The 27673-nt window shown below is 38.4% G+C and overlaps 2 protein-coding genes across 6 annotated transcripts in view; both read right to left on the reverse strand.

The window, feature by feature from the left end:
• The window catches only part of MYBPC1 (myosin binding protein C1), a 114573-nt gene extending 101930 nt beyond the window's left edge, over positions 1 to 12643 (reverse strand). The window contains exons 1-2 of the mRNA XM_054079914.1: positions 12626 to 12643; positions 11597 to 11705 (exon numbers count right to left, since the gene is read on the reverse strand). The gene's annotated coding sequence lies outside the window, so the exon portion shown is untranslated. The remainder of the gene's footprint in view (positions 1 to 11596; positions 11706 to 12625) is intronic.
• The window catches only part of SPIC (Spi-C transcription factor), a 29920-nt gene continuing 8436 nt past the window's right edge, over positions 6190 to 27673 (reverse strand). For 2 of the 5 annotated variants that reach the window (XM_054079938.1, XM_054079949.1), the window contains exons 2-7: positions 24161 to 24213; positions 15088 to 15114; positions 14368 to 14461; positions 12626 to 12738; positions 11597 to 11705; positions 6190 to 8410 (exon numbers count right to left, since the gene is read on the reverse strand). In XM_054079938.1, the coding sequence (XP_053935913.1) occupies positions 7980 to 8410; positions 11597 to 11705; positions 12626 to 12738; positions 14368 to 14461; positions 15088 to 15090 (750 nt within the window). In that variant the 5' untranslated portion in view covers positions 15091 to 15114; positions 24161 to 24213 and the 3' untranslated portion in view covers positions 6190 to 7979. Of the gene's footprint in view, positions 8411 to 11596; positions 11706 to 12625; positions 12739 to 14367; positions 14474 to 15087; positions 15115 to 16605; positions 16700 to 19713; positions 20109 to 24160; positions 24214 to 27673 lie in introns of those variants that run through there. The other 3 variants (XM_054079944.1, XM_009560520.2, XM_054079922.1) reach the window with 3 other exon arrangements.

Genomic DNA, 27673 nt, shown 5'->3' on the forward strand with positions numbered 1-27673 from the left:
TTGAATAAGATTAATAGGAGCAAGCCTGCCATTGATTATGTGCTGCTGTCCTCACCATGTCAGAGGGCAAGCCAAGGGGTGAATTACAGCTACCCAGGGACAACAAAACATAAGAAGAAATCAAACCAAAGGACGTACACTGGAAATTAATGCATACTGTATCTGAGCTAAATCAATACAGAAAGCAGAAAGACTTATGTTTCCAGTTACTTGCAGACTGCAACAGTCCAAATCCTGCAGAGCTGTTTCATTAAAACTTCTCTTTGCTTAATCCAGATAAGGAAGTGCTATCAGTTCTACCACTGACAACTATACTTGTGCAATGTTCATTTCAGAGTAAGCATGGATTTGGCAGAGATCCACAAGGAATGAAAACTCACATGAGAAGAAGGGAACACTAATGCAACAACATTGGTTTAATTTGCGGTTTAGCACATAATAAGAGAACTTCCCTCTGTAGACAAGAGCTAGGTTAGGGGTGGCTTTTTGTACAGTGATCAGAAAGAGATGCTATATGTCAAACAAGACTCTTAAATACTGATTAGATACTACTTTCAAGTAATTCATTTGAGATTTTGTTCCATTACACTTCCCAGGGTGTGGTGGTATCATTCATTCTCTAGGACTGAAAATTTTAACAGCTTGCACCTTGGCTGTCTGTGTGTCCATGAACAAGAGCAAACCACTTCACAAATGAGAGTGAGCAGGGTGCTGACCATAACAAGATGGACCAGGCAGAGACCATGCTGACGAGTTTGCAGTCCCATGTCAGCCAACCAAGGTGGACAGAACGGATTTGGTGGCAGTAACAGGGTCAGACAGAATCCAGTGATTGCCAGAAAAGCCCATGGTGATGAGAAGGTCTGAAGTAACATGACAAAGTCAGTTCAAGGGTCAGGATGCTTGTCTGGATGAACAAGATACATGACCATGCAGGACATGAATGCAGCATAACTCAGTAAGGGTCCAAAACAGCCTAAATGCAACTCTCAAGCAAAGAGGGAGAGCCTCCACTGAGGCTTTTCTCAGCTTCTTTGCAAACAGTTCTTTCTTCACATTTTCAAGGCCAGACAGCTGTTTATCAAATCTGGCCCTGAGCCCAGGCAGTCAAATCCGTGGGAGAGAGAAATGTGCATTCAGGACTCTGATGCTCTGCTGCCAACCCAGCACTTTCTATTTCTAGTGTCCTTTTCACAGGACACAGCAAAATATCACAGTGACTCCCGGCAAAAATTGCAGGTTTCCAGCAGGATTGCTCTTAGTGAGATACATGGACTTCCAAGGCTTTTTGACTTGTTTAAACCTGATACTCATATGGTTTAAATACTGTTGACCAGTGGAATGAACAATTAGACTATCTGGATTTTGTCCCAGCATGCCAAAATACCATCTAAATCCTTAGCCTCAGCCTGGAGACTGAGGTGCTTTGCAGACCTCAGAGGTCCAAAGTAATCCAGTTGCCTAAAACCAGCCAAGAGGAAACAGGACAGCAGGAACTGGGTGAAAACTTGGTTGCCCATGTGATTACACAGACTTCAGTGGCCAGGGACCATCTCAGCTGCGTTTTTTCCCTTCATCTCTATCTGCAAGTTGCAAACCAGTTGCAGTTGTAATGGGTTTGCCTTCATTACAAAGCATGTTGCTGTTTGCACAGAAGATGAAGTTTTCTCCCTATCCTTCATCTCTCCAAATGTGCTGCTTTTCTAACAACCTCAGCACTCCTAGTCCTTGGTTCTTTTTTCGAAAAGATCGTTAGCCTCAGTATTGCCCGGTGCAGGTTGGAAATGCAGAATCAAGAAAGTTCAAAACTGGAAAACAAATAAAGTTATTCAATTATTATTATTTTTCAAGCCAGTCTCATGATTTTAAAGCCATCTCCTGTGCTTTCTGGATCTCAAAACAACTGATGGCCTTAGTGAAATTTTTAAGGAATTGTGTCTTCTGTTTGTGATTGAATTCTGCTCTAGTGAGGCAGAAAAGTCAACCTAGACCCTCAGCCTACTATCTGCCACTAGTACACCAAATAGATTTAGAGGTTTCATTTCCCCTGAAAGAAAATATTACATGCCTTCACCAGCATTCTTCTTGTAGATAGTACTGTAATGGTTAGCTACATTCCACTTTAAACTGTCATTAATATTCCCTGTATGTATTTAATGTCTCTAATTCTACACAGAGATATCATGACAAACAACCAGCTGTCTTCCTTTTTATTTCATTGTGGTTCTTGAACCCTTGGCTCAGGTTATGTGTTTCTGGAATGTCAAATAAGGAATTTACTTTTCCATCCATCAGCTTACACTTTGCATGCAGTTTGATGGCATCTTGCTAATACAGCCTGGTTGCACTGTAATTCACCTTATAATCCATTGTATCAACACTGACTGTTCGATGTGCAACTTCCTAACAAGGTGGCTGGTGCCTCTTAGGGAGAGTCATATTTTAAAATGCATGCCCAGCACCATGTCTGGCTGTCTTGAAGCTCCCGACTGCCATGATTAGATATAGCTTCCTTCACTAGATAAACACAAAAGAATTACTCTACTCGGGAAAAAAGCTGCCTATCTGCTTCAGGTTTCCTCTTCCACACTAGTACAGCCCACGTTTCAAATCTGAGGTGTGCAGTTGAGTGATATGAAAAGCTTGTGCTGCCTAAAGACGTGTCCTATGTGTCAGCAGAGAAGTGCTTACTTTGCTTTTGGGTGCTTTCAATGCATGGATTGGATTCTGCTAATTAATTTACTTATTTCTTTTGATGCCTTGGAGGAAGCTGAACTGATAGGAGGTGGGTATGGCTGTTGCCTACAGGACAGGCTCAGAAAGTCAGAGTTCTCCTCCCAGCCCTGCCACTCACCTGCCTTGAGTCCATGAACATCTGACTGTACTTCATGAATGCTCTGCTCTACTTGCAGATACAATGGGGATAATGTTACTTTTACATAACCCTTTGAAATCTCGTAGTGAAGGTGATATAATAAAATACATGATAACATAGTCATTCCATTGCTGGTGATGCACTTTACTCTGATGTTAGAGGTATGAGCCTCTTTTGAATAGATCAATGGTGAGTTCATAGTTAAAGCTGCTAGATTTTGGTCCAAAATACACCAGAAGAAATTCACAGCATTTCAGCAGGTATGGCAACTAGAAGTTGGATGAAATAAGGCTCTAAAATAGTAAGAGTTTTCATCAGAGTTCCTCACCCAGGTATACAGTAAATGCTTGTGAAGTGCCACTTGCAGGAGATCAGTTGGTAACTCACAGAGAGCTCTGCTGGACCTAAAAACTCCAAGACCAAACATCCTCTGCTGTCGCTATCATCAAGGGATTTGTCTCTATAGCACACTGGCTACTCGTTTTTTCAGGTCTTCTGTCATACCTGTGAGATCCTAATCACATTGCCTAATGGAATATTTTTTAGTCTGAAATGCAATGTATTTGTAAATGTGATTAAAAGAAGAACTGAAAACTGTTGTCCAAACAAGATTTAAAGTGCAAAATTTGTTTTGTGGTCTCAAACTCTCTCCAGTCCCTTGAATAAATCTGTTCATGCAGATAGCAGCAGGCACATGCAACATCATGCACAGATGTAGGAATATGGCCCTGCAGTTTAGAGAGAGTCTGGGATTTTGCATTGACCTTCTTTGTAAAAGAAAGTTTGAAAACTAGGAAGCAAGGAAAAAATTGCTAAAGTAAATAAAATCTGACTAGAAAATAGCCTGGACACTCAACTTGATGTCTAATATTACCCTGGAACACCAGAGAGTGTTTGCAGTCATTTGTCTGTTAGGCAATTAGCTATGGTTGCTTAGATGTTGCCAAGAATGCAGGGGAAGCTCTCATTAACCAAAGAAAGGAGCTTACGCAATTTTGTTTACATCTGCCATTCACGATACATTTTAGGAAACAATCCATGGGACAGTGTCTTGCAAAAAAAGCCCACCACTGTTTGTAGTATTTTCCATTGTTTTTATACTCACTAAGCAATGTACCAATGGCAAAAAAAAAACATGCAGCTCTGTGATTGTAGAAGATCTCAGCTAGTAAAAAGTAGGAATTGATAACCCAATGGTCTCCATGAGCCAGCTACACTTGGGACGGTGGGGCAGCCTGACCCGTCTGCCACCAGAATGCATGTGGAGGCAGGTACTCGATGTGCGCTTAAGGTGCTACCCAAGGGAAGAGTTTCACTGGAGTCAAATTCAAATAAAATTAAATAAAATCAAATAATTTCTCAGCTAGAAGCTAAGAATACCTCTGCTTTCAGACCGCTGAAAAGGATAGGTATAAGTAAGTGTGCCATAGCTGGGCAAAATGTGGTAGAAAAAATATGTTACAAAGATGCTTTGATTCTGTCTCCTTCACAGTTTGTAAGGCTGTCATTGTAATTCCTATTTATAGGAATTAAAAACTTTAAACCTGAAAGATGAACTTTATTTCTTCTTCATGCACCACCTTCAGAAATGTTGGAAGTCACTACAGCCACACTTATTTCGGAGAAGACACTGAGCAGCAGCTGTAAAACCTACTTTTATCAAGAGTGGTTGACACAGAGCTGTGGATCTGTTGATGTAAAGTATCTGCTTTAGTTTGTGGGTTTCATATCATCTTGGTCATGACATTTTCAATATCTGCCACAGCTGGAACTGAACTGGTAATAAGTTCAAAAAGAAAGGTGTTGCTTCTGCCATATCCGCAGCAGTGCTGGGCCCGAAGATGAAAACAAAATTAAACATTGGGGAAAAAAAAGAAGAAACCAAAGGTAAACGCAGAGAACATCCAACCAGCAGACCTGCGAGCATCACAAAAGCGGTGTGAAAAGCTGTCCGTTAGTGCCATCTTGTGGGCCCAGAGCCACCTCTAAGCCGAAGAGTCACAGTTCTTTCCACCAAGGTGCAATCACACCTCTTGCCATCCCGGCTTGTAGCATGGGGACCTTCCAACAGAGGACAATGCTGAAGCTACAGCAAATAGACAAGGCATGATACTCTGCCTGGGGCTGCTTGAGCAAACAAGAACTGTGTGTTGGGAAGAGGCACCAGCCCAGCACTTGCCTGGTACCCTCTGATCTTGTCTGCCACATCTGTACAGAAATCAAACAGCAAATTCATCACAAGGAATGAGCAGAGAGACCCTTCAAATGTCTAGCTGCTTTACTCCAAAAGGCTCATCAGTTGCAGCAAAGGTCCAGTTATCAAGAGTTGGTATAAATCTGCTGTGTTGGGAGCGCCTCTCATGTTTCCCCTGGGTGCTTGGCATGATTACATTTTGTGTCCAAACCTATGTTGATGGAAGAGTGAAAAACACATTGCAGGGGCTGAGTGTGGGAGGATGGTGATGGAAGGTGAGTCCCACAAGGAATTGCATTGGGAGTCAAAATGCCTTTCAAGCACCTGCGGCAGTTCCATGTAGATTTCCACGTGTAGCCTTTACTTTCCCACATGGAGTTATATGATAGAGTCCTGCAAACACCATGACTAGCAGGAGTCCAATTTCCTGTATTCAGTCTTGTGTCTTGTGGTATGGCTATGACTTTATCATGACTTTACTACAATACTGTACATCTTAGAAATGGATATGGTCTTCTGTTAAAGATTTTGAGAAACAATGAATCTGCCATATCCCTCGGTGTTTTATTTCAGCGGTCAAACACCTGCATGGTTAAAAACATCTGTACATTATTTCAGACCTCAGTAAGTCTAAGTCTGTGCTTCAGATATTGGGTAATCTTGTGCTTTTCCTTATTATTTAATCTGTCTTTTCTAGGTTAAAGCATTGCTAACAGTTAAGAATCTTTTCTGTATGTAATCACAATATTGACACATCGCACTGTTAAATATCCTTTTGTGTAGCTCCAGAACTAAGATAGGAGCTTCTAAAATCTCTCCAGGTACATTTGACTGGGGTAGGGAAGGGAGGAGGCTGCCTTTTCCCAAAGAAATCTCTTTCTAACACTGAGAGTCCCCAGGGTTACTCTGGCTGAAATCTGTCTCTTCCTATCCACAGATACTATAATTCCCTCATTTCTTCTCTGCCTGAATTTCCTTCAGTTCTTCTCACTTCCTATACTCTTTCAGGTCTGTACTCTTCTGCCAGCTATAGCTATAACAACTGACCTGGTTACCAGTTTTATAGAAATAAAATGATAATGTTTATACCTAAGTTAAAAAGGTAACACAGAATCTGAAAAAGTATTTATTTTCTTATCAGGTAGATGAGGAAACTGTATAAACATATTGATAAAGTAAGCATTTTACACAAAGCAGACTCTTAACATGGTGTATGTTACCAGCTTCCTAAATAACAAAGTCAGATTGCAATGAGTGACAGACATGGAGTAACTAAATTGTGCAGTTTCTTGGCAAATCTATATACAGTATGACATTTGAAATATATTCACAAATATGGTCACCTAGTCTCAGATCTTTGTAAGAGTTAAACTTTCACCACTTCCAGTGCTACAGCAGGATACAGATTAAGTTCTATAATACTAGAGGTGTTCTTCTGTCTGTTTTGTAGTAATGTTTACATTTCACAGGACATTGCACTTGAAATATTAACAACATAGTTATGACTTTCTTATTTTGGCAGATGTCTGCTGAATTAAAATCTGGGTCCGTTTCTAGTGCTATTTAACATTTTTCAGATGTATAAGAATATGTATCTTTCATTTTATTGAAGTGCTAACAACCTTGACCTTTGCTTAAGTGGAGTGTGTTGCATTATTACATAAATTTACATCCTTGTACAATTAAGCAGGAGTTAGAGCAAGGAGCGTCTATCACACCCAGTGAATTTTATCAAGTATATCAGGCCACCATTTACACCTTTTCACAGAAATTAATTTTGCCTCTATTAATACCCAGGCCTGCACTCACTTGAAGCAAAATCTAGAACTTGGAATTGAATGCAGCTGAATGGAAGGATTTTGGCACAACAGTCAACTCAAGTGATGACACAAGTTGGTCAGGTAACAGATATATGAGAAAAAGTAGATATATAGGTCTCATCCTGGCATAAGGTGCTAGTACTCTCTTTTTACCTAAATTTAGTCTTTCTTCCCCATGAAAAGAGTGAAAAATCACTGAGTCTTTCAGGTACCTTCCCACACAGGAAAAGGGTTGGAGAAGTGAAATTGTATTGATATGTATAAAGTTGTGACTCCAAAAGAAGTTATCAGTAACAAAACTGTGTTGGTTAGGTGAGTACAGAACTGCTGGATAAAAGTGCAGGTTCTCATATTAGTGGGAGAAGAACCATAAATAACTTCATGAAAAGCATAATCCTTTGCTAACCCTCTCACAGTATGGTCACTTTCCCAATGAATCCATTGCCAAAGGTGAAATGCGCACCTGGCAATCCTAACACCATATGTCAGGATCTGTGCTAAGAGGTGTTAATTTAAGTGATTAAGGATTAACAGCTTGGCCAACAGGTGCACCTTCATGTGGACTCTATCGTTCAGTCAACCATTCACCTAGAAAATGTCTCTTAAGGAAGGACGTTGATGAAGAGAGCAGACAGTAGCTTCATACCGTCAGCAAATCTCTTCCCTTTCTAATTCAAGTGCACCCAACTAATAGGGAGTGTGTACGCTATGGTATAACAGCATCTAAATTCTGATTGGAAGTGTTGGAATGTTGCATAAAACCTCCAAGGAGTGTTTTCAGGATGGGGTCTTTGATGTCCACTAACAAGTAAAACCCTCAATCCCGATCTTGGATATACCATCTTGAATCTGAAGTAATTCCTCTGATTAAAATCACAGAGAACAGAATGTGCCCTGCAGCTGCTGGTTTTCTTCAATAGTCAATAATAATTTATCATGGACTTCAAAAGGGACAGAAATGAAATCGACATAATTTTTAAAATGCACTTCTTCACATTTGTACAATATTTTAAAGGAAAAGCTATGTACAGAGTTCCTGGGCTGGAAAGTATTACTGGATAACAAAGACCTGGTTTTGTGAAAGATATGCCTAGCTGTTAGCATGCTGTAATGCATAACCATTATTATACATGTAATTATTGTAATTGATCCAGTCATCTGCACACTGATAGTCTGGATTAGACTGGCTATATGGATGATGATAAACTGTTTCTTTTCCCAAGAAATAAGATGGAGCAAGTCTCTGTAAAACAACAGCACTGAACTGATATGTCAGCTTCCTTCGAATTTTGACGATTTCACCTGTTCTTCCATAATTCCTTAGTGCTCTGGCCATTTTCTGATACGTCATGATCTTGCGGTTTCCCTTTCTTTCTCCCCACAGCTCTGCAAGTTTCTCCTTGTTTTTGGAGACAAACTGGAAGACACCATTGGGCTTATCCACCCATTGGATACAGTTTGCCATAGCTGGATCATACAGAGACTCATGGAGGTACTCAAAGAGTCGAAGTTTTTTTCTACCTATTGAGAAATAAAGTAAAAAAGGTCAGAACAGAACTCATCCTTTCTTTGAAAGATGAACAGTTGTCATTTTTCTGGAAAGGGTCTTAGTGTTAAGCCTGATACCCCACTACAAATTAAAAGATCAGTATAAACTACTCAATGGAAGACCCAGAACACAGGTGGGATGATAGTTCTGAAACATGTACAGAACTATGTTGACAGAAAGGGACTTGGTCATTAGCTTTTCAAGTGCAGGTTATCTGGGGATCATGACAAGTGTTTGGTGACTTCACTGTGTGGTAGATCTCAGAAGCCACATTCAGCGGTCTTCATACACATGCAGTGCAGGTCAAGGAACCCTCTGCAGGAATTTACATCCTCAGACATTGCAGGAAAGAGATCCATGAGAGCAAGTCTGAATGTTTTTTAATAAATGCTTTCCCTACTTAATTAAAACAGAAAGATTTTGAGATGACAATTTTGTCAGGTTTGTTTCAGGAATGTTTTGGGGATGCAAGATAATCTCTGATATAAGAAAAAGTGAGTGGGTGAGCAGGAAGAGCAAGCTAGTTTTGAAATATAATTCTCATCTAGTCAATAAGGACTTAGACCTTCTGGTGTGCCATAGTGTTCTAAAAATGTGCAAAAGTATCAACTTGCATTCCCATGCAGAATAAAGCAGGTTCAGTACTGCAATATTTGTCAGCTAAGTGCTTCTCCCTACAGGTTCAGCTTTCAAACTTAAGTTTACTCTTGAGGCTTATTTAGTTTCGCTTGGGTCTTGTATATCCCTCTCTCTGAAGTACTTCTAGTTCCCTTCACAAAGCCAAGGCTGACCAAGAAGCTGCTGTAAGGAGGAAGAATTTAAGATTATGAGACAAAGAGGAACATTTTACAGAAAGGGGAGTCTATGCAGAAGAACAGCTTCCACTTTAACCAAAGTGGAAACAAGCAGCTGCACCTAAAGTTCATAAAGTCTTGCCTTGCGTGGCTATTTTAGACTAGGAACGGCGGAAAAGTGCCAGTTGCTAAGGAACACTGGGGTCAAGCCAAGACATCTGCTAGGGATGACAGTAAATCTGCATCTGGTGGTAAGGAAAGAGGAGAGAAGTGACGGTCAGACTAGGAAGAAGAAGAGCCCGAAATCCCAGGTACTTTCCAAAAATTAATAAAGTTTCGTTATCTAAATAAAAATTGGCATCTGACTAGAGGTACGTGTTCTACTAGAAAAACATATAGTATCACCAAGAAGCTTAAAAGCAAACTGGTGAAGGACACGACCTGGTAGCAGTAAACCTCCTTATGTCCCCTCCAACCCAAACTATCCTATAAACCTACGAACATATGCTAGAACAAGTAAGATCAGAGGAAAATCTGCAAACAACTGCAGACTGAGTCCCTGCTGGAAAATGTAGCCATGTCTGCAGCAGCATCTGATTCCATGCTGTCTGTCCTCTTAGTTCAGCTGTCATTTCTGCCCAAGCTTTCATTTCTAGACACATCACCTCTAGCTGATGTCTTGGTCTGACAGGGCTTATTTGCTCTTATGTGTTAATGCAGCTGCGGTTCTAGAGCCCAGTTGTTATCTCCAGAGTGCTACACAATGTGGATGCACCAGTTTGTCACGGAGCAGCCTAATTCTCTCTGAGTGTATCTGATTCAGATTCCTTTCTCAAGTACCTCTCTTTATTGTCTCCACTCACCAAGCTTAATGCAGATCATGGAATGGTCTTGCTGTGCATGAGCTGGACTCCTTTCAGAGGAAATCTAACTCAAAGATGCTTTCTAGAGGAGTGAGCATGTCATTGCAGCTTTCAGAACTTGCAGCCAGCTTAAAGCCTTGTGAAACACTTTAAACATAGACTTTGGATCCTTAGTAGTGATTATTTCATCTACATATATATTCCTAAAGAGCCATGCTACTTGCTGGTATACTGAAAACCTCTCATGTCTCAATAAGAAGCCAAGAGGACTAAATTTATTTAGGTATAGTGGAAATAGTCCCCCAAATCACAGTTTCTGGCAGGAATATCACCATGGACACAAAGAAACCCATAAAAGGACAGAAAAACCTCCATAAGAATAGCTAGTCATTCTGAAAAATTATGCATCATGGCTTTCTGGAAAAGCAGATTAATAATAATATAAAAGAAATAGGAAATAGGAAATGAAGTTTAACAGAGCTGAACAACTGAAGGTGAATTCAGATACTGACATGTAAAATTCCCCAGCGCAACACTGCACAAGACTTAGAAAAGCAACATTTTCTGGATTGACAAATTTTCATTTGCAATGGTGAATTTCAAGTAGTAGAAGTACAGAACTTAAAAGGAGAGGCTACTCTTCCCATCATCCCAAGAAATTTGTAGTAGTAGTAGTAGTAGTAGCAGCTATTAAGCAACAGAAACCACAGTGTTCAGCATCAATGGGAAGGGATGATAACAAAACCACTGACACCATGTGGTTGAAGTTGAGGGAAGGGGATTTCAAAGAGCAGCAAAACCAGGAAGCTACTCAAAAAGATGCCATGGTTAAAAGTAGGTACAACAGCTCAGGGTGGAAGCTGTGTAAATCCCATCTAGCAGAGTCATAGAAAAGATGCCGAGTCCCAAATGAAAAACAAGGAATGAATACAATGAACAAATGAAGTACTGTAATGACCAATGTCACCCAATCTATTTTTACAAAATAGCTATCCACTCAAATAAAGCACAAAAAATAGCTATAAATATGCCTGATGAAATTGTCAAAAGCTACGAGGCAATTTGAAAAGTAAACGAAGAAAGGCACAAAATCAGGTGCAAAAATATTCATGTATGTGAATGACCTTCAAGGAAATCTGTCTTTGTTGGACTACATGAAGTAAAATTAGTTATTAAAGAAGATAAAGATGTCATCAATAGCTACATTTACTTCTTTTCACTAGACTTCATCCCAGATGATTTGAAGTAAAATGCATCTCTCGTTTGTTTTTCCACATACTAAATCAGAGAACAGAATAAGATGACAACAGATTTATCTTACCTTATGAGATTTAGCAGATAGAAATTTAGCATTAGAAGTTGTATTTTAGCTACTATAAAATATTAACTTATTTTTTTCCCATTAAAAGTAAAAAAAATCAGAAAAAGAGAAAGAATTACTCTCCAAGATATTTTTTGAAGTAACACAAAGAACATATCAAGATAGGCTCATTCTACTCACCTTTCCCTGCTTTTGGCTGGCCAGCAGCAGCATTCATCACTTGGCTTTCTGGAGTATTCTGCAGCGTATGGTAGACAGTCTCATCTGCATAAAAATCTGCTGCACTGCTCTTCAAGAATTAAGACAATGAAGAGTTACTAATAAAGTACGTTCTCTGAGGAAAAAGGAACTTGTAGTAATTAATTGCCCGAAGCCTTCAAAATGCAACCCTTCATCACCTCACCCATGGAAGACTTTTCTCAGCCACAAAGGCATGCAGCGTACTGTACCAGTAACAAGCAGCATCAATTTATGCCCAATTGGAAGGACTGCCCACCAGGGGAGAAATTAAGAGGGAAAACAGAGTAATTGCCTCACTCTAGACCTTCAACCCTTCTGCTGGAAGCAGAGGAGAAGCAGTGGACTCTGTTTCCAGAGTTAGTAAAAGACAAGGGCCAGCTGGACAGTGGCCCCTACAAACTCTGTAGTTCCATCGTCACAATGTTGTTAATCTGCTGGTTGAAAATGGGATTTTGTGAAATCTATTTACCTGAAATTCCCTCTCCTGCAATATTAATTTTCCATTACTCTTGAGCCCATACTCTCAGAATCACTTAAGAATGACTATGGACTCTGCAGGCTGAAGCTGAGCTTAAAGTCCAGATAACACGGGTCTTTCCAGCACTCTTAAAGCCAACTGCTGAATAAGAAATCAAAGGTGTGGTAATTTCTTGCAGCGGCAGAGGCTATGCAGAGGCTGGTAGTTGTTGTCTGCCTATTCCTAGGTGATAGAAACCACTCTCCGTTCTGTCCTAGTAGGTTTGATTGTTAGTTGTCATGTTGCGTGATGAACCACAGAGGAGAATGAATCCTAGAAAAAGACTATTAAACATGTTTTCCAAATATTCCCCAAGGCAGTTTTGACTGAGTCATTCCTGGCCAGACTGAATTTCTGTTAGAGTTAGCATAACAATTTGTCTTAGAAATCACAAATGGGCAGCCAATTTTCCGTTTACATCTGATTCTACTGGTAGCAATCATTTCACTTACAACCACATTTCTCCAGCTATATCCTTGGTCCTCAGTAGATGGTGCTGCAGAGTAGCTGGGACTTGATCGACAGTGGTGGTGATGGTTAATCATAGTCAAGCAATTTTTATAACCTGAGAATTAGGAGAACGGAGCAAAAATTGAGTGAATATAAGGGAGAGAAGAAGGAAATAAAAACCCAGTGGCAAACAGCCTAACATGCTGCTGGATCTGTCAAATAGCATTTATCCTATGGCTGCCTTCTACATGACAAATTCTTCAGAGACAAGATGTTTCACATCAGTAAGTTATCCAACATAATCTGTCCTGTTAGTGCCAATCAAACCCTTAGGCTGGTTTTGTTTGTCTTCACAATGAAAAGCAATATTTGTTAAGATAAAATGTCAGATATTTCATAGTATCATGAAATAATTTGGGTAATAGAAACAGATTACCAAACAATGAATGGGACAATTGCAGACTACTATAATACACACATTACAAAGCAGAAGGCAATGGCACACAGTTCTTCTGCGAGCCATTAATACCATGCAAGTCAGAGTCTCCAATCATGAATGAAGTGAAAGAGCTTCAGGGCATCTGAAAGACCAACACAGAAGGAACCCAGTTCCTTAGGATGTTTAAAAGAAGCAGAGGAGAACAGTGGAATGAGGCACTTTCAATAAATTACACACTGCAGGTTGTCAGGAGAAGGTTTCGGTCGGTACATCTGTTGAAAGTAGAAATGCGGGTGCAGTCGTGGGACACACCAAACACAGAGTTGCAAGTGTTTAATACCTCTCTTCCTTGGTTTTAACAACAGATACAGGCAGGAAGATTACAAATAATTATACATAGTGGGTTCTCCAGCATGTGCAAATTAGCAGTCCAGTGGAGCTAAACATTTATTAATAACAGCTGAAGATAAGGCCTAATTGGTCTTATTTACATTTCAGGATACAATAGATAACTTGTAAATAAACTTCCTTGTATGAAATGCATTCTACACAGAAGACAGTAGATATTTTGTTCTGGAATTAGAAGGTTTGTAATACAGTCTTCTATTTTGCTTTCCTTTCATTTCTATTTACAATGTAAAGTATCCAACATAGATTTTAAATTTTATAGTCATTTAATTGTCAAAACCTTGCCCGAACTGGAACAACGTATAGCTGGCCTGTATTTTGAGTTTTGTAAAGTAGAACACTTTTAAGGCCAAAAAAAGCACTTTGCTATTCATTATCCAGAATCCAACTATTATTTCTGCATATAAAAAAAAAATATATATTTTAGGGTAAAAAAGCAATTGCAGAAACTTATTTCATCGGTTGGATTCTTGGTATTTTTTTTTTTTTTTCACTGAAATTCATTGGTATATGAGTGTATTCACAGCAAAACAGAGGGGTGTTTTCAGTTGAAACATTAAAACTAGAAAATGGTTGTTGCACTACTGTCATATGTCCTCTGATTATAGGAAATCTGAGTTCAATGCACATCTGCTATTACTACAGGGAAGGTAGAGGGGGATTGTCCAACAGTTTCCCTGTTCTGTGACAGAGAAGATGCATGCCACACTGGGCAGTACTAACAGAGGGGCAGAAACAATCCAAATATTCTTCCCTCTTTCCATCTTCCCATTCAGACCCATCTCCTGTCCATTAACCCACCTCTGGGAAATTACTCTTCCACCTATGTGCTTCAAGATGTACTTTCCTGTAAAATACAAAGTAGTAAATCAAATGAAACAATGGTCTTTTTTTTACCTGGTGAATAATGCATTTCTCTGTCAGAGTGCTGCTGTAGTACTTCTAGTGCATCCTCAAAAGCCTGGCCCAGCACGTCTTGGTCAGGAAAACTCTGCAAGAACATTTTTCTATCAGGAGCCAGAAAAAGACCAGGCTGTTCTTTCAACTGTCAGTCAGAAAATTCCAAATAAATACAGCGATAATATAGAATACACATCCTCCTGGAAAATGTACCTTGCAGGCACTGAGGCATTATCATCATCGTTTACTATTATGAGAAAGTTCTCACTCCTTTGAGAAGTCTCTTTGAGGTCAATGGGACAACTCACACGGGTAACATTACTCACTCGTGCAAATGTTTCAAGGTTCATTTCCTTAATTTGCAGCAGAAGTTTACATAAAGGGTGTTTCTGATATTGGAGTGCTTTATAGTATGTAATACAGAGGTATGTATCACTTGTATAACATGATTTATGAAGCCAAAATTATCATTCAATTACATATACATGACAGTAATTATTATGTTTAAGTTATGAAATAGTTAGGCAAAGAAAATATTATACTATGCCAGTACAGGAAACCAAGTGTGTATTTCCAGAAAACTGTTCATTGTCATTTTAGAACAGCTTATTCTAAAAAACCTATAACAATCCCCGAAATCTGAGTTTGCTTAATAGTTTTCTGTAGCATATATGAAGCACTCAGTGATAGAGGAGAATGAAGGCACTGCAGACTTACCATTATTTAGAGATCAAAATTTGAATCCTGTTTAAAATAAACAATAGTTTTAAATTGTATATTTCAAAATAAACAATAATTCTTTCAGTATAAATAAAATAAATACCTCTACATTATTTCTAGTGATGGAATAAAATATATTTAATAATACAGATAAAAGTATTTTAGGATTAGAAAGTGGTATTTTAATGAAATTACATACACACAACATTGTATTTTGGGGGTTTAAAATTCATACAATTTTTCATTACCCAAGTTTCCAGTTTTACTAATAGTGAGACTTTCAAATTACTGTCCACATCATTGTAAACATATTTTGTAAAGACATTATGAAGTGAAAATGTGTTATTGCTGACAGACAGCTACTAATTTCCAAATTAAATACTGACCTGAACAAATGCAAGTGTTTAAGACCTTTTTCTTTTCAGACATAGTTGAAACAAACTTAGGGTTTTTTTCTGTAATGAATCCTATGACTGTATAAGATTATATGTAAACTCCGAGACTAATTCTGAGTTCTAGAAGAAAATTTGATTATTTAATAATCAGTGAAAATATTCACATTTTTGGTCAGTTTAATATGGAATTTATTCCTTACACAAATTTACATCAAAACAATTCCTTAGTACCTCTTTTTTATTTGTTATAGGTTGATTTGTTATGGATTATAATGATCAGATTTTGTTTCCTTGCATTTTTTCCTGTTCTCACTTACATTATTATTCGAAAATTGCAAAAACAGTAAGAATTGTAATAATAATATTAATGATGATAATAATGTATTCGTGAATGTTTTACTCATGAAAGGTTTGATTGTAATCTATTGAAAGTGTACGAAATTTTGCCAGTGATTTCAGCAGATGCAAAATTGGTGTCTGGCGTTTTAAAAAGAAAAGAAGAGACAAGATGCATAAACATAAATAGAAATGAGAAAGAGTTGTATTCAAGTCTCACCAAGAATGTTCTAACCTGGTAATTATGCCCTAGATAAGATTTTCTAAAGTGCTGTCAAAATTTGTAAACGCTTTTTAAAATCTTAATGACCAAGCAAATATGGTGAAATCCTGGTGATTCAGTAAATTGACCCCACTGATGTAGACAGGATTATTCTCTTTGACTTTGGTTCAGCAAGTATTTTGATAAACTCATCTGATTTTATTCTAAAACTAGAATAGGCCACATTAATACTTTAGCTGCAATGGTGATCACAGATTCTTGGGGTGCGGAGCTGTAGAAATTAAAGGCATGAACTTCCTTTGTAAAGATCCTCACATAGTATTCCCCTAATACTAAGTAACTCACTTTCCTTAAATTGCTTTTGTCTAACACAAACTCCAAAGTGATGCTTGGTAACCTTGATGGAACATCTACAGTCACTGGTCATGCCTTTCAAAGCCTAAAAACATAGAAGTATCATCAAGGTACTTTTGAACAGTCATGTAACTTACATAGCTGAATTCATATCGTAAAAGAAAAAATGACACCTTAAGTAAGTATAAAAAAAGTCTGAACACTTACCTAGAATTGCAACTCCACACGCAACACAAGAATCTGCTTGGTTTCATAAATAAATGAAAGACTGGGTTCCCACAGCAATGGGCTGGCAAAGGGGCTGCATTAAATAGCTGATTTTAGGGAAGTGTTTTGTTTAGGGATTTTTCAGAGAGTAAAGGTATAGCACTGCTAGCATGGCCCCTCATTTTGCACAAAAGAAGGGTTATTTATACTGATCTAAAATAAAATTAAATGTTTTAAGTATTTTCCAAGACACGCACATTCTAGGCACCGAGAGAGATTCCTTTTGGCTATGGCATATCCTAACAAACCCATCACCAATACCATGTGTCTAGGGCAAAAATCTACATCCCTCATCTGTCCCATATAGACTGCAGTGGGCCTTGAGGTTTCATCTGAACCTTCTGCTTAGCTCAGTGTAAGCAGCAGAACAAACCAGACCCCAAAATAAGTGTTTGAGGAAATCTCGGAACTCTGCTTCAAAGCTTATGTTTGTAGCCCAGGCCCAGCTCCAGAGCACTCTCTAAAGCATTCAGCACAGGCTCAGACAAGCTGTAGTCACTGATTTGACGCGCTCTTTCTGAGCAGCTACAAGCCATGATGTTACATCCTACAGAATAAGAACTCTGTGTTTTTCAGTATGAAACTTATTGCTGACATAATCTATGCTGTGCTGTAGCTCTTTGCAGACAAGCCTTTCAGAAGCACATTTTACAAAACTTCCTCTGCATTCGCTACAAAACTGATGTAAAACAGTGATGACCTCTTCCTCTATCTATACTCCCTCAATCAATAACCATAGTCATGAACTAGCCTAACTATGAATACAGAGTAGAAGCAACCTGAAACCAGCGTTAACAACCATTATCTGCTGGTTTCAGGTGCAAGCTGCCTTTTAAGAATTTGTACCATATAGTTATAAAAAGCATTTTGTTTAGTGAAATATATTAATAAACGTAGGTAGCTTTTTTTTAACTACAGGTTCCATTTTGTGGTATTTCTCTAGCATGACTTGGGCTTATAAAGGGAAAATTAACCAGCAACTGTGCTCTGAAAACATCAAAATGTGCCTCAGCACTGAATTCTAGGCCAAAATACGATTACACAACTAACTTGCTTTCCACATGCAGTTAACTTTCCTTTGCAATATGGAAAGCATAGGTTTCATGGTTTGGTTCTTTCCCGAAGTAGAAGTATGCATCAGGTTTAAAATTATGAATTAGCTTCAAGGTCCCTCCTGGGTTCCTTTCTGATAAATTATGTGCTAACAGGTTCTCTAATGATGCAATCTGACCTGCTTACACCTACATCTCTACCTGAAGCTGGGCAGTTACTGTTCTACCCTCCTGTGCTCCTCACTTATCTGGGCCATGAAACTGCAGGGGTGGCCCCTGAAAAGGAGGTTAGGGCTGTCCTGTGCTGGTCACAGCTAATTCCAGCTGGTTCTGCAGAAGACCCACCACGTGACAAAGCAGTTCCCATCAGACATGTGCATCACCTCTGTGAAAGCATACTGAGGAAAGGGCATAAAATGCCAAAGGTGAGAAGACAAACCTGGGAGGGAACACAGGAGGGAAGAAGGAGAGAAATGAGGTTATGAAGGGACAACAAGGTAAAAGGAGTTGGAGGTGTTCCACGACTGAGCAGTTACATCCCAAAGTGACTGTGGCTGATGGAGGCCATTGGAGAGGAAATAAGTAAGAATAATAATAAGTGGAAGAAATGGGTGAGAAATAAGGAAAGGCAGAGAGAAACTTGACCCCAGTCCCTTGTCCCCACCACCTCACTGAAGGGACTGAGTGTAACCTGAGAGATAACAAGAGGGGAGGAGATGTTGAGTGGATGTGCAGTTGAGCCTGGGAAAGGGGAAGAAAAGATGGTTTAATGTTTGTCTTCTTTGCTTCCCAATACTCAAATCAGCAACTAAATATATTATGGCAATAAATTATGTTAAATTCCCAATGTGTGCAAGCGGCTATGTGGGTGTGGCTGCTGGCTGGGACCAACACACCCCAGTAGTAAAAGAGGGTGAAGGTTGAAAGATTAAAGCTAATGGTTTGAAGACCACTAAAACCATCAATCTTACCAAACCAAAATGCTTGATCAAATCATTTTTATTTCAAATAAGAGGCTACACCACTAGGCAGGTCAGCAGAAGGCTTGTTTTCAGAGCAGATGGGAAGGTACACAAACACACAGCAAGAAACCAAGAGCAAATGCTGTCTTTATAGGGTAGATTTAAACTCTGCAGCCCATTTGAACATTATAACTTTGGCCTGTCACAAGCTCAGAGTGAGCTCAGGGTACGTCTCTGGGAGAGTAAGAGCCGTCAAGAGTTCAGAAGAGGCAGGGTATGGTACAGCATCAGCCAACACTGATGTTATTGCAGCAGAAAGCCTGCTTTGATTTTTGTGTTGCATGGGAAGATGGATTCCAGACACAAGTTGGAGAAAGAGAACTTATTATTCACATTTTAATGTCTCAAATAACTGACATGCCTGATATAAAAATTCAAATATCAGTTAGAAACCACAACATCAAGCTCTTCTCCTTCCTCCATGTTTTAAAAATAAACTTCCAACGACAGAATGACTGTTTAAGTTTCAGAACTTTTCTTCATCCTTGCTTGGCATTCCAAGCCAGTTCATAGTAATAGCACAGAAGAAGGATTTTCACCTCCCTTTGAATAAAAAACAGAATTAAATAATGTAGTACAGCACTTGTTGGAGGGCTTGAGAAAGTATAAGGACACTTGCATAAGGTATTGTTCAAGTGTAGAATAAAAATCAGTCTCTCTTCCTAAAGGAATGCAAAACTTGAAATGGTAATTTTTCTCAACATGCATTTGTATCCTTCTTAAAGATTTTTGAATGTCTGGAAATAACACAGATAGACCACTCACATCAGAAGACACTTCATAGGAAAAGAAAAGCCAACTAACTGTAGAAATTATTCTGTCCCAGGGAGTCATGTGCCCATACAGAACAGATGTGTACCAGCTCAACAGTCTCCAAAAGATCAGAAACTTATGAATGTGACAGCCACAGAGAGCTTCTGTGCTTACATACTTGTTCTGTCCCTTGACAGAACCCTTTGCCACCCCCTTCTGACCTTGTAGCTCTGTAATAATCTTTGATGTGAATCCTCATGGGGGTAGGCTCAGAACAATTACACAAATGAAGATGCTGTTTATCTGAAAGTAGAAGGCTTGAGAGATAACCTGCTTGTGCTCACCACCATGGTCTAACCATGTTGAGCAGTGAAATTTCAAATCTCTGTTATTATGCTGCTTCTGGTCCTCTCCACTCAAGGTTCAAAATAAACTGAGAAGTTTCTGACAGCAAGGAAGCAGCCTTTTCTCTACATAGTAAGAACAGAGATCACCACACGGAGTGCTGTATTCTTTTACATGTAGAATGCGATGATATGTATTTCCAGTGAATCAGCCTGCAATCTGAACTTCAAGCTACCGGGCTACGAAAACGCCTGAATTCTCATGCCCAGCCCTGGAATACAATGAAAACTCTCCTTAAAAAAAAACCCAGACACCAAACAAATATCAAAAGGAATAAATGCTGCTTAATACCAGCCTAAGTACTATTGTTTACCATGATTTTGGTCAGATAATTTAGTGTAGAATACATACAGAAAAAAATCTGAAAGGAGACATAAAACCAAAAGAACCAATAATGGCATCATATCATGTAGGCAAATGAAATGATGAATCTGGGTCTAACAATTCCATTTGTTTGGGAAAACGTCAGTTTATGCATTTCAAGAAAAACAGTCCTTTATTCAAATCAAGAAGGTATCATAAATTCAAGCTCTTCACTTGACTTACAAAGAATTTTACAAATGGAAAATTCTGCAATCCAAAATATAGATTTTTACTGTAACTGGTGGAGTTATAGTATTGATTCCCTAGCTGTCAGAAATTGGTATAGAGCCACCAAAGCCAAAGGATCACTGATGGTTTGTACAGAGGTTCTGGCTCATAGTTGACACTAGTATTATTTTCAGTACAGTAAGGGGAAACTTGCTGTGCCAGCACTAATGTTGCACATTTTTCCCCAGCTTCCTGATTTGTTTTAATTCTTCGGCTAACTTATAAAGCGTTACAGTTCGTTAAACAGAGAGCAGCATTTTTCCATTTTAATCCTTATAAGAGCTCTTTGTAATTACTTACAGGGCAATATTTTTTTAAAAAGAGCCCAGCCGCTATCTCCAAGTACATCTTATGTATGAAGCTTTTTCTCTCCTTAAGAAAGAAAAAAAAAATTGAAAATGTTTTACAAGTTGAATTTTAAGCCTAAAATGAGAGATTATCTCAATCAGTCTAATTTTCTGATTTTTTATTATGAAACCTTTGCATATCACATTGGGATTCCCATCTCAGAATCAGGTTTTAATTTTAATATTTCTTTTAAATATTTTACTTTTAAAACGCTTTAATCCTTTTAGAGTTAATAATTTCCTAGACTTCATAGGTCCAAAGAAAATATATCTTGCTATTTCTTCAGAAGATACTGTCATTTTAGACTATTTCAGAATTATATGTTTATGTTAATGTAAAGGATATAAACAGAACCATTGATATGTTTGAATCTTAATGTTTTCCTGCTTTAAGAACTTACAATCCGATCTTAAAAGGTACATTTACTTGGCTAGTTTTACATCTGTAACATAGCCCGCTTAGAATCATCAAATAGTTTAAGTCATAAAACTAGGTATTAGGATAAATCTTTGCAGAGGTTAGGTCTAAACATTTAATTACCTCTTCTGAGGCCTAAAAAGAGAAGTGAAGTGCAGCATGAAGGCTAAAGCTGCATGAGTGGGCAGATCAGCCTTCACTGGAAAACCCACATCTAAAGCCCCCACTTTACAACTCAGCCCAATATATTGGACCAGTTGTCTGTGTCAGCAGGGCTTCTCAGGAAGCTGCTTCTTTGACTCCATATAACCAAAGGAAGTGACTTTCTGCTGGGAAGCCCCTTGAAGATAGAAAACCAGAAACCACAACAGAAGCACAAGGAACTAATAACAAAAAGCACATTGGTGAAAAAAACAACTCTATCTAAAGGATTTTAAAGTGAAATATGAAACAATTACTTTGATTAATGTACAGGTATAATACCTATACCCTTAAATAATAGGATAGCTAAAATACCTACAAGTCAATAATACTTCAGTGGAAAACTATCAGAGTAAGACAGGAATAACAATATGAAAGCATTTAATAAGAGTAGGACTAGATAAAGGAAAGACTGTCATTAAGAGGTGAGCTTGATAAGGGTAAAAATGGAAAAAATTTACTTAACAAGAATGCATCTAGAGAGAATAACACAGTATTTTAATAACTCTTACTAGTGAAACTGGTGAAGCCAAATAAAAACTAATCATATTCCCAGTAAACGAGCTACTTGTGGAAGAAACATGCCTTTAGATTCAAGAGGCATTTAGAGAATTCAGAATGAATTAATTACCCCAGTTTAGTCCCATTCTCCCTAAATCATAAAGGTGAGATTTGACAGATATTAAGACTTGGTGACAGAGCCTTTTGAATACCGAAGAATGTCTGCAAGCGGTTGTGTCCATTTTGAGAAAGCTGATAAGATACAATAGCCACTGTAGCATCTGCAACCATATCAGAACTTAGAAACCCTGTCTTTCCACTGCATAGACATATGGCCAGGTCAATGTAAAGCGGACTTTACAATTTAGGTACTGAAATACATGTACTTTAGATGCCTCTGGAATGCAATATCTTATTCTTCTCTGAGGATTCTAGAGGCAGCTTTGTATTTCAAAATCAAACCAGCAGCTGCAGCACCATGCAGGAAGTAAAATCACTTTACCTAGCTAGTAAGAAACAGGCTGTCTGAAATCCCAGCCCCTTTTTACTTTTAAAGCCTCTCTGGGAAATAGGGCATTGGTGTCCATGCTAGCTGAATGACTGCAGCAGTGCCCCAGACAGCAGCGATGTGGATTCTGTTGCCTCCTTGGTTTCAGGAGTTCGACCTCATGTTCCCCACCACTCAGTAGAAAGCCCTCAACAGCAGACTTGTTTGTTGAATTCAGGCTATGGCACTTTTTCAGCTTGAAGCTGTGCCTCAGTGGGACATCTAACTTTGAATCTCCACTAACCATTGAAAAAGCTGTTTCCAAATTTCCTATTTCCACAGCAAGCACTCAAGCCGCCGAACCACAACACTAAAAAGAGGTAGCTCTTTCCCACATTTTGAAATGAAGTGTCTGAAATCACATGAGATGAAAGGTCTTTCATTAGTGTTAGGAATGGTCTAGGAAAAGCTGCCAGCTTGGACAATGCAGGGGACCTCAGGCGGCGAAAAGTGCAGCATCTGACTCTTGAGTAGCACTAAAAAGAAAGAAGGCACTGATCTAATCAGACTGGGTCATTTGTTGATACGCATAAAACCAGCATTGCCTCCTCAACTTGAAAAAAAATAGAGTGGTGATGGCAGATAGCTTTAAATCAGTCTTAACTTAGAGAGTATGACTTGAGATACAGTCAATACAGTCTAATACAGTCCTCATATTAGAAGGAACACTAAAGGACACCACAGGAGGCAAGTACACAACCAGTAATGGGTACATACATCACACAACAAATTGTTAATTTATAAAATACATCAGTTATCTACAGGATGTTGCAGAAACTAAGAAATAATACCTTTAAAAAAAAAGAAATAGGAGGAAAATCTACTCAGGGCTAATAAATATGAGTATATTATTGAATTCCTTAGGCCATAAATGTTTGGGGAATGCTGGACTGTTACACGTGGTGACACTTAACATGTTTTTATATGACATTCAGATCTCTAACTATCTAGAAATCTTGAAAGACAGGTGTTGATGAAATTAAATGCTTACAGAGTTATGCAACTGCAGAACAGTGCTTTCTAACTCAGGTTGGGTAAGAGTGCAAAACCATTTCCCAATTATAATACTTCCAGGTAGAGCCTAGGAACAAATCTGAGGGATTTGGTATTTGGGAAAAGAAAATATTCTCAGAATACATATAGGCCTTCTAAGAAAACTGATAAAAGCATGTGTGGCTGCTGGCTGCAGTGCAAGAACTTGGAATTGTTGTAGGGGACTAATTTTGTGTTCAAAAAAAAGAGTATGTAGGGAATGCAAAATGTGTTCCACTTTAGCTGTGAGCTGGGGGAGGCAGCATCTAAGAACAAGTCTTAAGAAGACAAGAATGGTTGAAATGACTAACATATTTGCTTCCATTAATTTCTTATTCTGACCTTAATATAAAAAAGCAGAATAATTTCTGATAGCTATTATCAATCTTCAGAATAGGTTGATTATAAAGGACTTGCACCAAGGTTTTGGATACAATCATGATAGTTACCACAAACCAGATGTAATTGGAAAAAAAAGACAGAGAATCAATGAAAAAGGAAAAGAAGGCCTTAGAAACTGTGTAGCAGATAAAAAAAATCCCATACAAGTAGAAGACCTAGAGTAGATTTATATAGAAGCAAATAGTATAAATGTAATGCAATCCTAATATTTTTAAGATACATACCAGGTTCAGGCAGACATAACATGTAAGCATCTCCTGAAGGACCACATCTGCAGCTGTTAAACAAGAAGAAAAATCAATGTCTATTATTAAGTAGGCCCTAAATTATCTTTAAATCCTCTGTAAGCCTGGGATTTCCAAGTCTGTTGAGCCAGGGAATAGAAATAATGAATATACTACTAATGAAAATACCAATATCATACATTGTAAGAATACAAGGTGCTTTTTTCATTATGAGAATGCAAACTGACCTTTACCTTAAATGAAATTAAACACTCTACAGGATATTAGTATAAGGTCTATGAAGTGTATGCATTCCATTTATGACTTTAAAATAGGGCAAAATAGTCTGAGACACTAGAAAAGAATAAATTTCCACTTAAAATTGGAGGAAAACATTCTTAAAAAAATATGAGTTGCTTGCACCAAGTTTCTTGGAAAATGTGCAATTTCATCAGCAAATGAAGAACTAGACAAGCAAACTCTATGTTGGCATTAACTCCTGAAAACTGAAAATAGAAATAATTTTGGGATTTCAACCAAAAGTTGAAATCTTCCATAGGAATTTTCCTTCAGCTAATTCTGCTGCATGTACTTTTGTCTTAAATAAATATAGTGTATATATATACCTTGACAGGTTGGCCTAAATTCTGCAATGTGCAACAGGAAGGCCAACTGCCCTTCCCAGGCAGATGCATTGCTAAGTGAATATGCTCTTATTTTCTCTATTAAAGCAAAATGTGTGATCATATTTTGATACAATTTCCATACAAGTTATTACCATACTACATGACTAGTACCACAAAGCTAAGAAAATATTTAAGTGTGCAACCACCAAAAGCATAGCAGTTTGAGCCTCTGACAAAATGACAATTTGCAGGGATAGACATCTACATTAAGTTCCACCAGGGAGCTTAAGAAATGTTTCCTACATAGGGCTGAGATGGCAAAAATACAGCGAAGACTTGAAAACAGGTCATCTGAAAGGAAGGAAGCTGCTTGGGATGAAAATAGTAATAAATAGTTGTGAGATGCAGCTGGTTGATCTCGTGCAGTTGGAGACGTGAAAACATATCTGACCCTACAGTCAAATGCTGTGGAAAAAAAGTAGGTAAAATACGAAAACTATTTAAAGTCATTCTTGGTGTTATATTTGTCATATTACAAAAAAAAACCCAGCCCATTCTGTTTTTATTGAAGGAGCAGAATGAGGTCAGATTTCTGCCAGAAATCTAGATAAAAAAAATACATTTTAAGGAACTGCAGAACAGTAAAGGAAATTCTTCAAAAAAAGAATTCCTTTTGCTACTATAGCCTGAAAAACAGCTGTCCCAAATAGTAGGGGTTTATGCTTTGATGAGGCAAACAGTTATGTGGGCATGAAGTGCTACGACTAGTGCATAAATGCTTCCTATATTATCAGGGAAGTGCTGAAGAAGCACTTAGGCTTTGGGGATTTTTACAAGCTGGTGTTAAAGAAATCCTGTAACTTGACAGTAGGGTAGGAGGCATGTCGGTAATATTGGTTCCTGGTTTGGAATCTCTTTTAAAAGAAAATTTGCTAAAGTGGAGTGTTTTTTTGCTTTACATTGCAAATGAAACTGTCTTTTTGTAATGGCTTCTGTTTCATCACACTCTTCTCAGTTTCTTTTTGAGGTAAAGGAAATGGTATAATCTAACAAATAACTTGTCTATGAGATTTTTTCCTACATTCCATTGGGTAAATGGCTTCAAAAGTGAATTATAAGTGCAAAAGTTATCAGGTAAGATTAAAAATTAGGAGTACTGGGGTTTTTTTGGCCATATTGCCATTTCCACTTTCACATCCACAGAAGTCCACAGAATCAAATAAACACTCTAAAATCAAATTTCTTTAAGAGAGACCTACAACAGAAGGTGGCTAGATTAATGCATCTTGAACTAGCATTTAATTCAAAAAGGAAGCAAGAGATCTGACAGTTATGCTACACCTAGCTGTACGTATGTCCTGTTCCATGTCTTCCATGGAATTCCCCAACCCACACCTACAGCATGATCTCAGCAAGTCTAGCTCACTCAGGTTTTCTAGGATGTATCTGATAAAGAAACATGAATAAAAGGTAAATTGCGAAGAGAAATTGTGGGTTTATAAGCTAAGGCTTCTGGTTACTTATTTTATTAAATTATTGTTAAGCTGTAGGTCAGCTAACTGCTTAATTCAGTCCTATACAAGAAGGTAGAATAAAGATACAACAGGTTTAATTGGAAGTCACTTCTGTAAAGATCAGTTCAAACATATTTAGAGCTAAGGATCCAGTTCTAGAAAACATTCAGATGTGTTCTTAAACTCATGACTATCCAGAAGCACATTTTAACTTAAAAATAAGTATGTACCTAACATGCCTGGACAGCTTGAACAGTTAGAACAATGTGGAAATAACCTGAAAGTCTTGTCTGCTTCCAATGTTGCTTCTAAATACACATTGAGAAAGGTCCATAAATGCAAATCATGACAGAAACAACCGGGTAGATGTTATGTTTTTATGCCACTGTGGGCCTCAGTTTGAACATTTGTTCTACAGTGTTAGCTGAAATGCATGGCAAGAAGAACTACATTGTCCTCAAAAAATATCTTCACGACTGTTTGATTATGCTGTTGATCAGAAACAGAGAATCTCACAGGTATGGTATGGTTTGTGTTAGGGGCATTTTTTTTTCTTCCATAAAAACTCACTTGAATATAGGTTACATTGCAAGCCATTGAAATTCTTCACTTATGCTCAATGAATTTTTATACTTTAGCACTGGAAGCTGAAGGACCCTGGGCCGGTGGTTTTCTTCTTTCCTGTCCAGTTTCTTCCCAGGCACAGGTGTGGGCATGTAGTATTCCGCCAGCACATGCTATGAACAGGTACTGCAGGGGCAAATCAGGACTTACCCTGTAACTGAAGCTTTGTACCAGGGGAGATGTAAGAAGGAAACAGCAGTTTCCTTCCTGCAGAAGAGCAGAAGATGCTGGGAAGTAATACTGGGAGCTGGAGGTCAAGAGAAATGGAGGGTGATTGCACAGACACTGGCTCTGAGTTCCACTGTATTCAGTGGAGTGGTGAGGAGAGATGCCAGAAAGAAATTTGACCAGGATTTGAGAAGAGAAAATTGGAAGGTATTTGGCAAGAACACAAAAGGAAGGCTAAGATTCATAACAGAATCTGGACTAATTTTGTGGGGCCTGGATGAGGACAGTATGATCAGGGATGAGAAGCCTGTGCTAATATGTTCTTTATTGAGGAGGGGAAGAGGAATAGAAGTCAAAGAAAAAGGAGACGGAAGACTAGCTTATGAAAGATAAGAGAGGCAGAGGGCAAGCTTGAGGATGGAGGAGGGAGGACCAATGTCTTCTTCTTACTCCCAAATTCTCAAGACTACAGTGGAACCCAAGATTTTACCTGGACTCTTAATGCCTCCATTAAATTCGCTGCTGAAGTGGGAAGATGGCAACCTGCTATTGTCATTGGCTGAGCAGTTAATTCAAATGGT

The sequence above is a fragment of the Cuculus canorus genome, chromosome 1 (assembly GCF_017976375.1).
Source record: "Cuculus canorus isolate bCucCan1 chromosome 1, bCucCan1.pri, whole genome shotgun sequence".
NCBI lineage: Eukaryota > Metazoa > Chordata > Aves > Cuculiformes > Cuculidae > Cuculus > Cuculus canorus.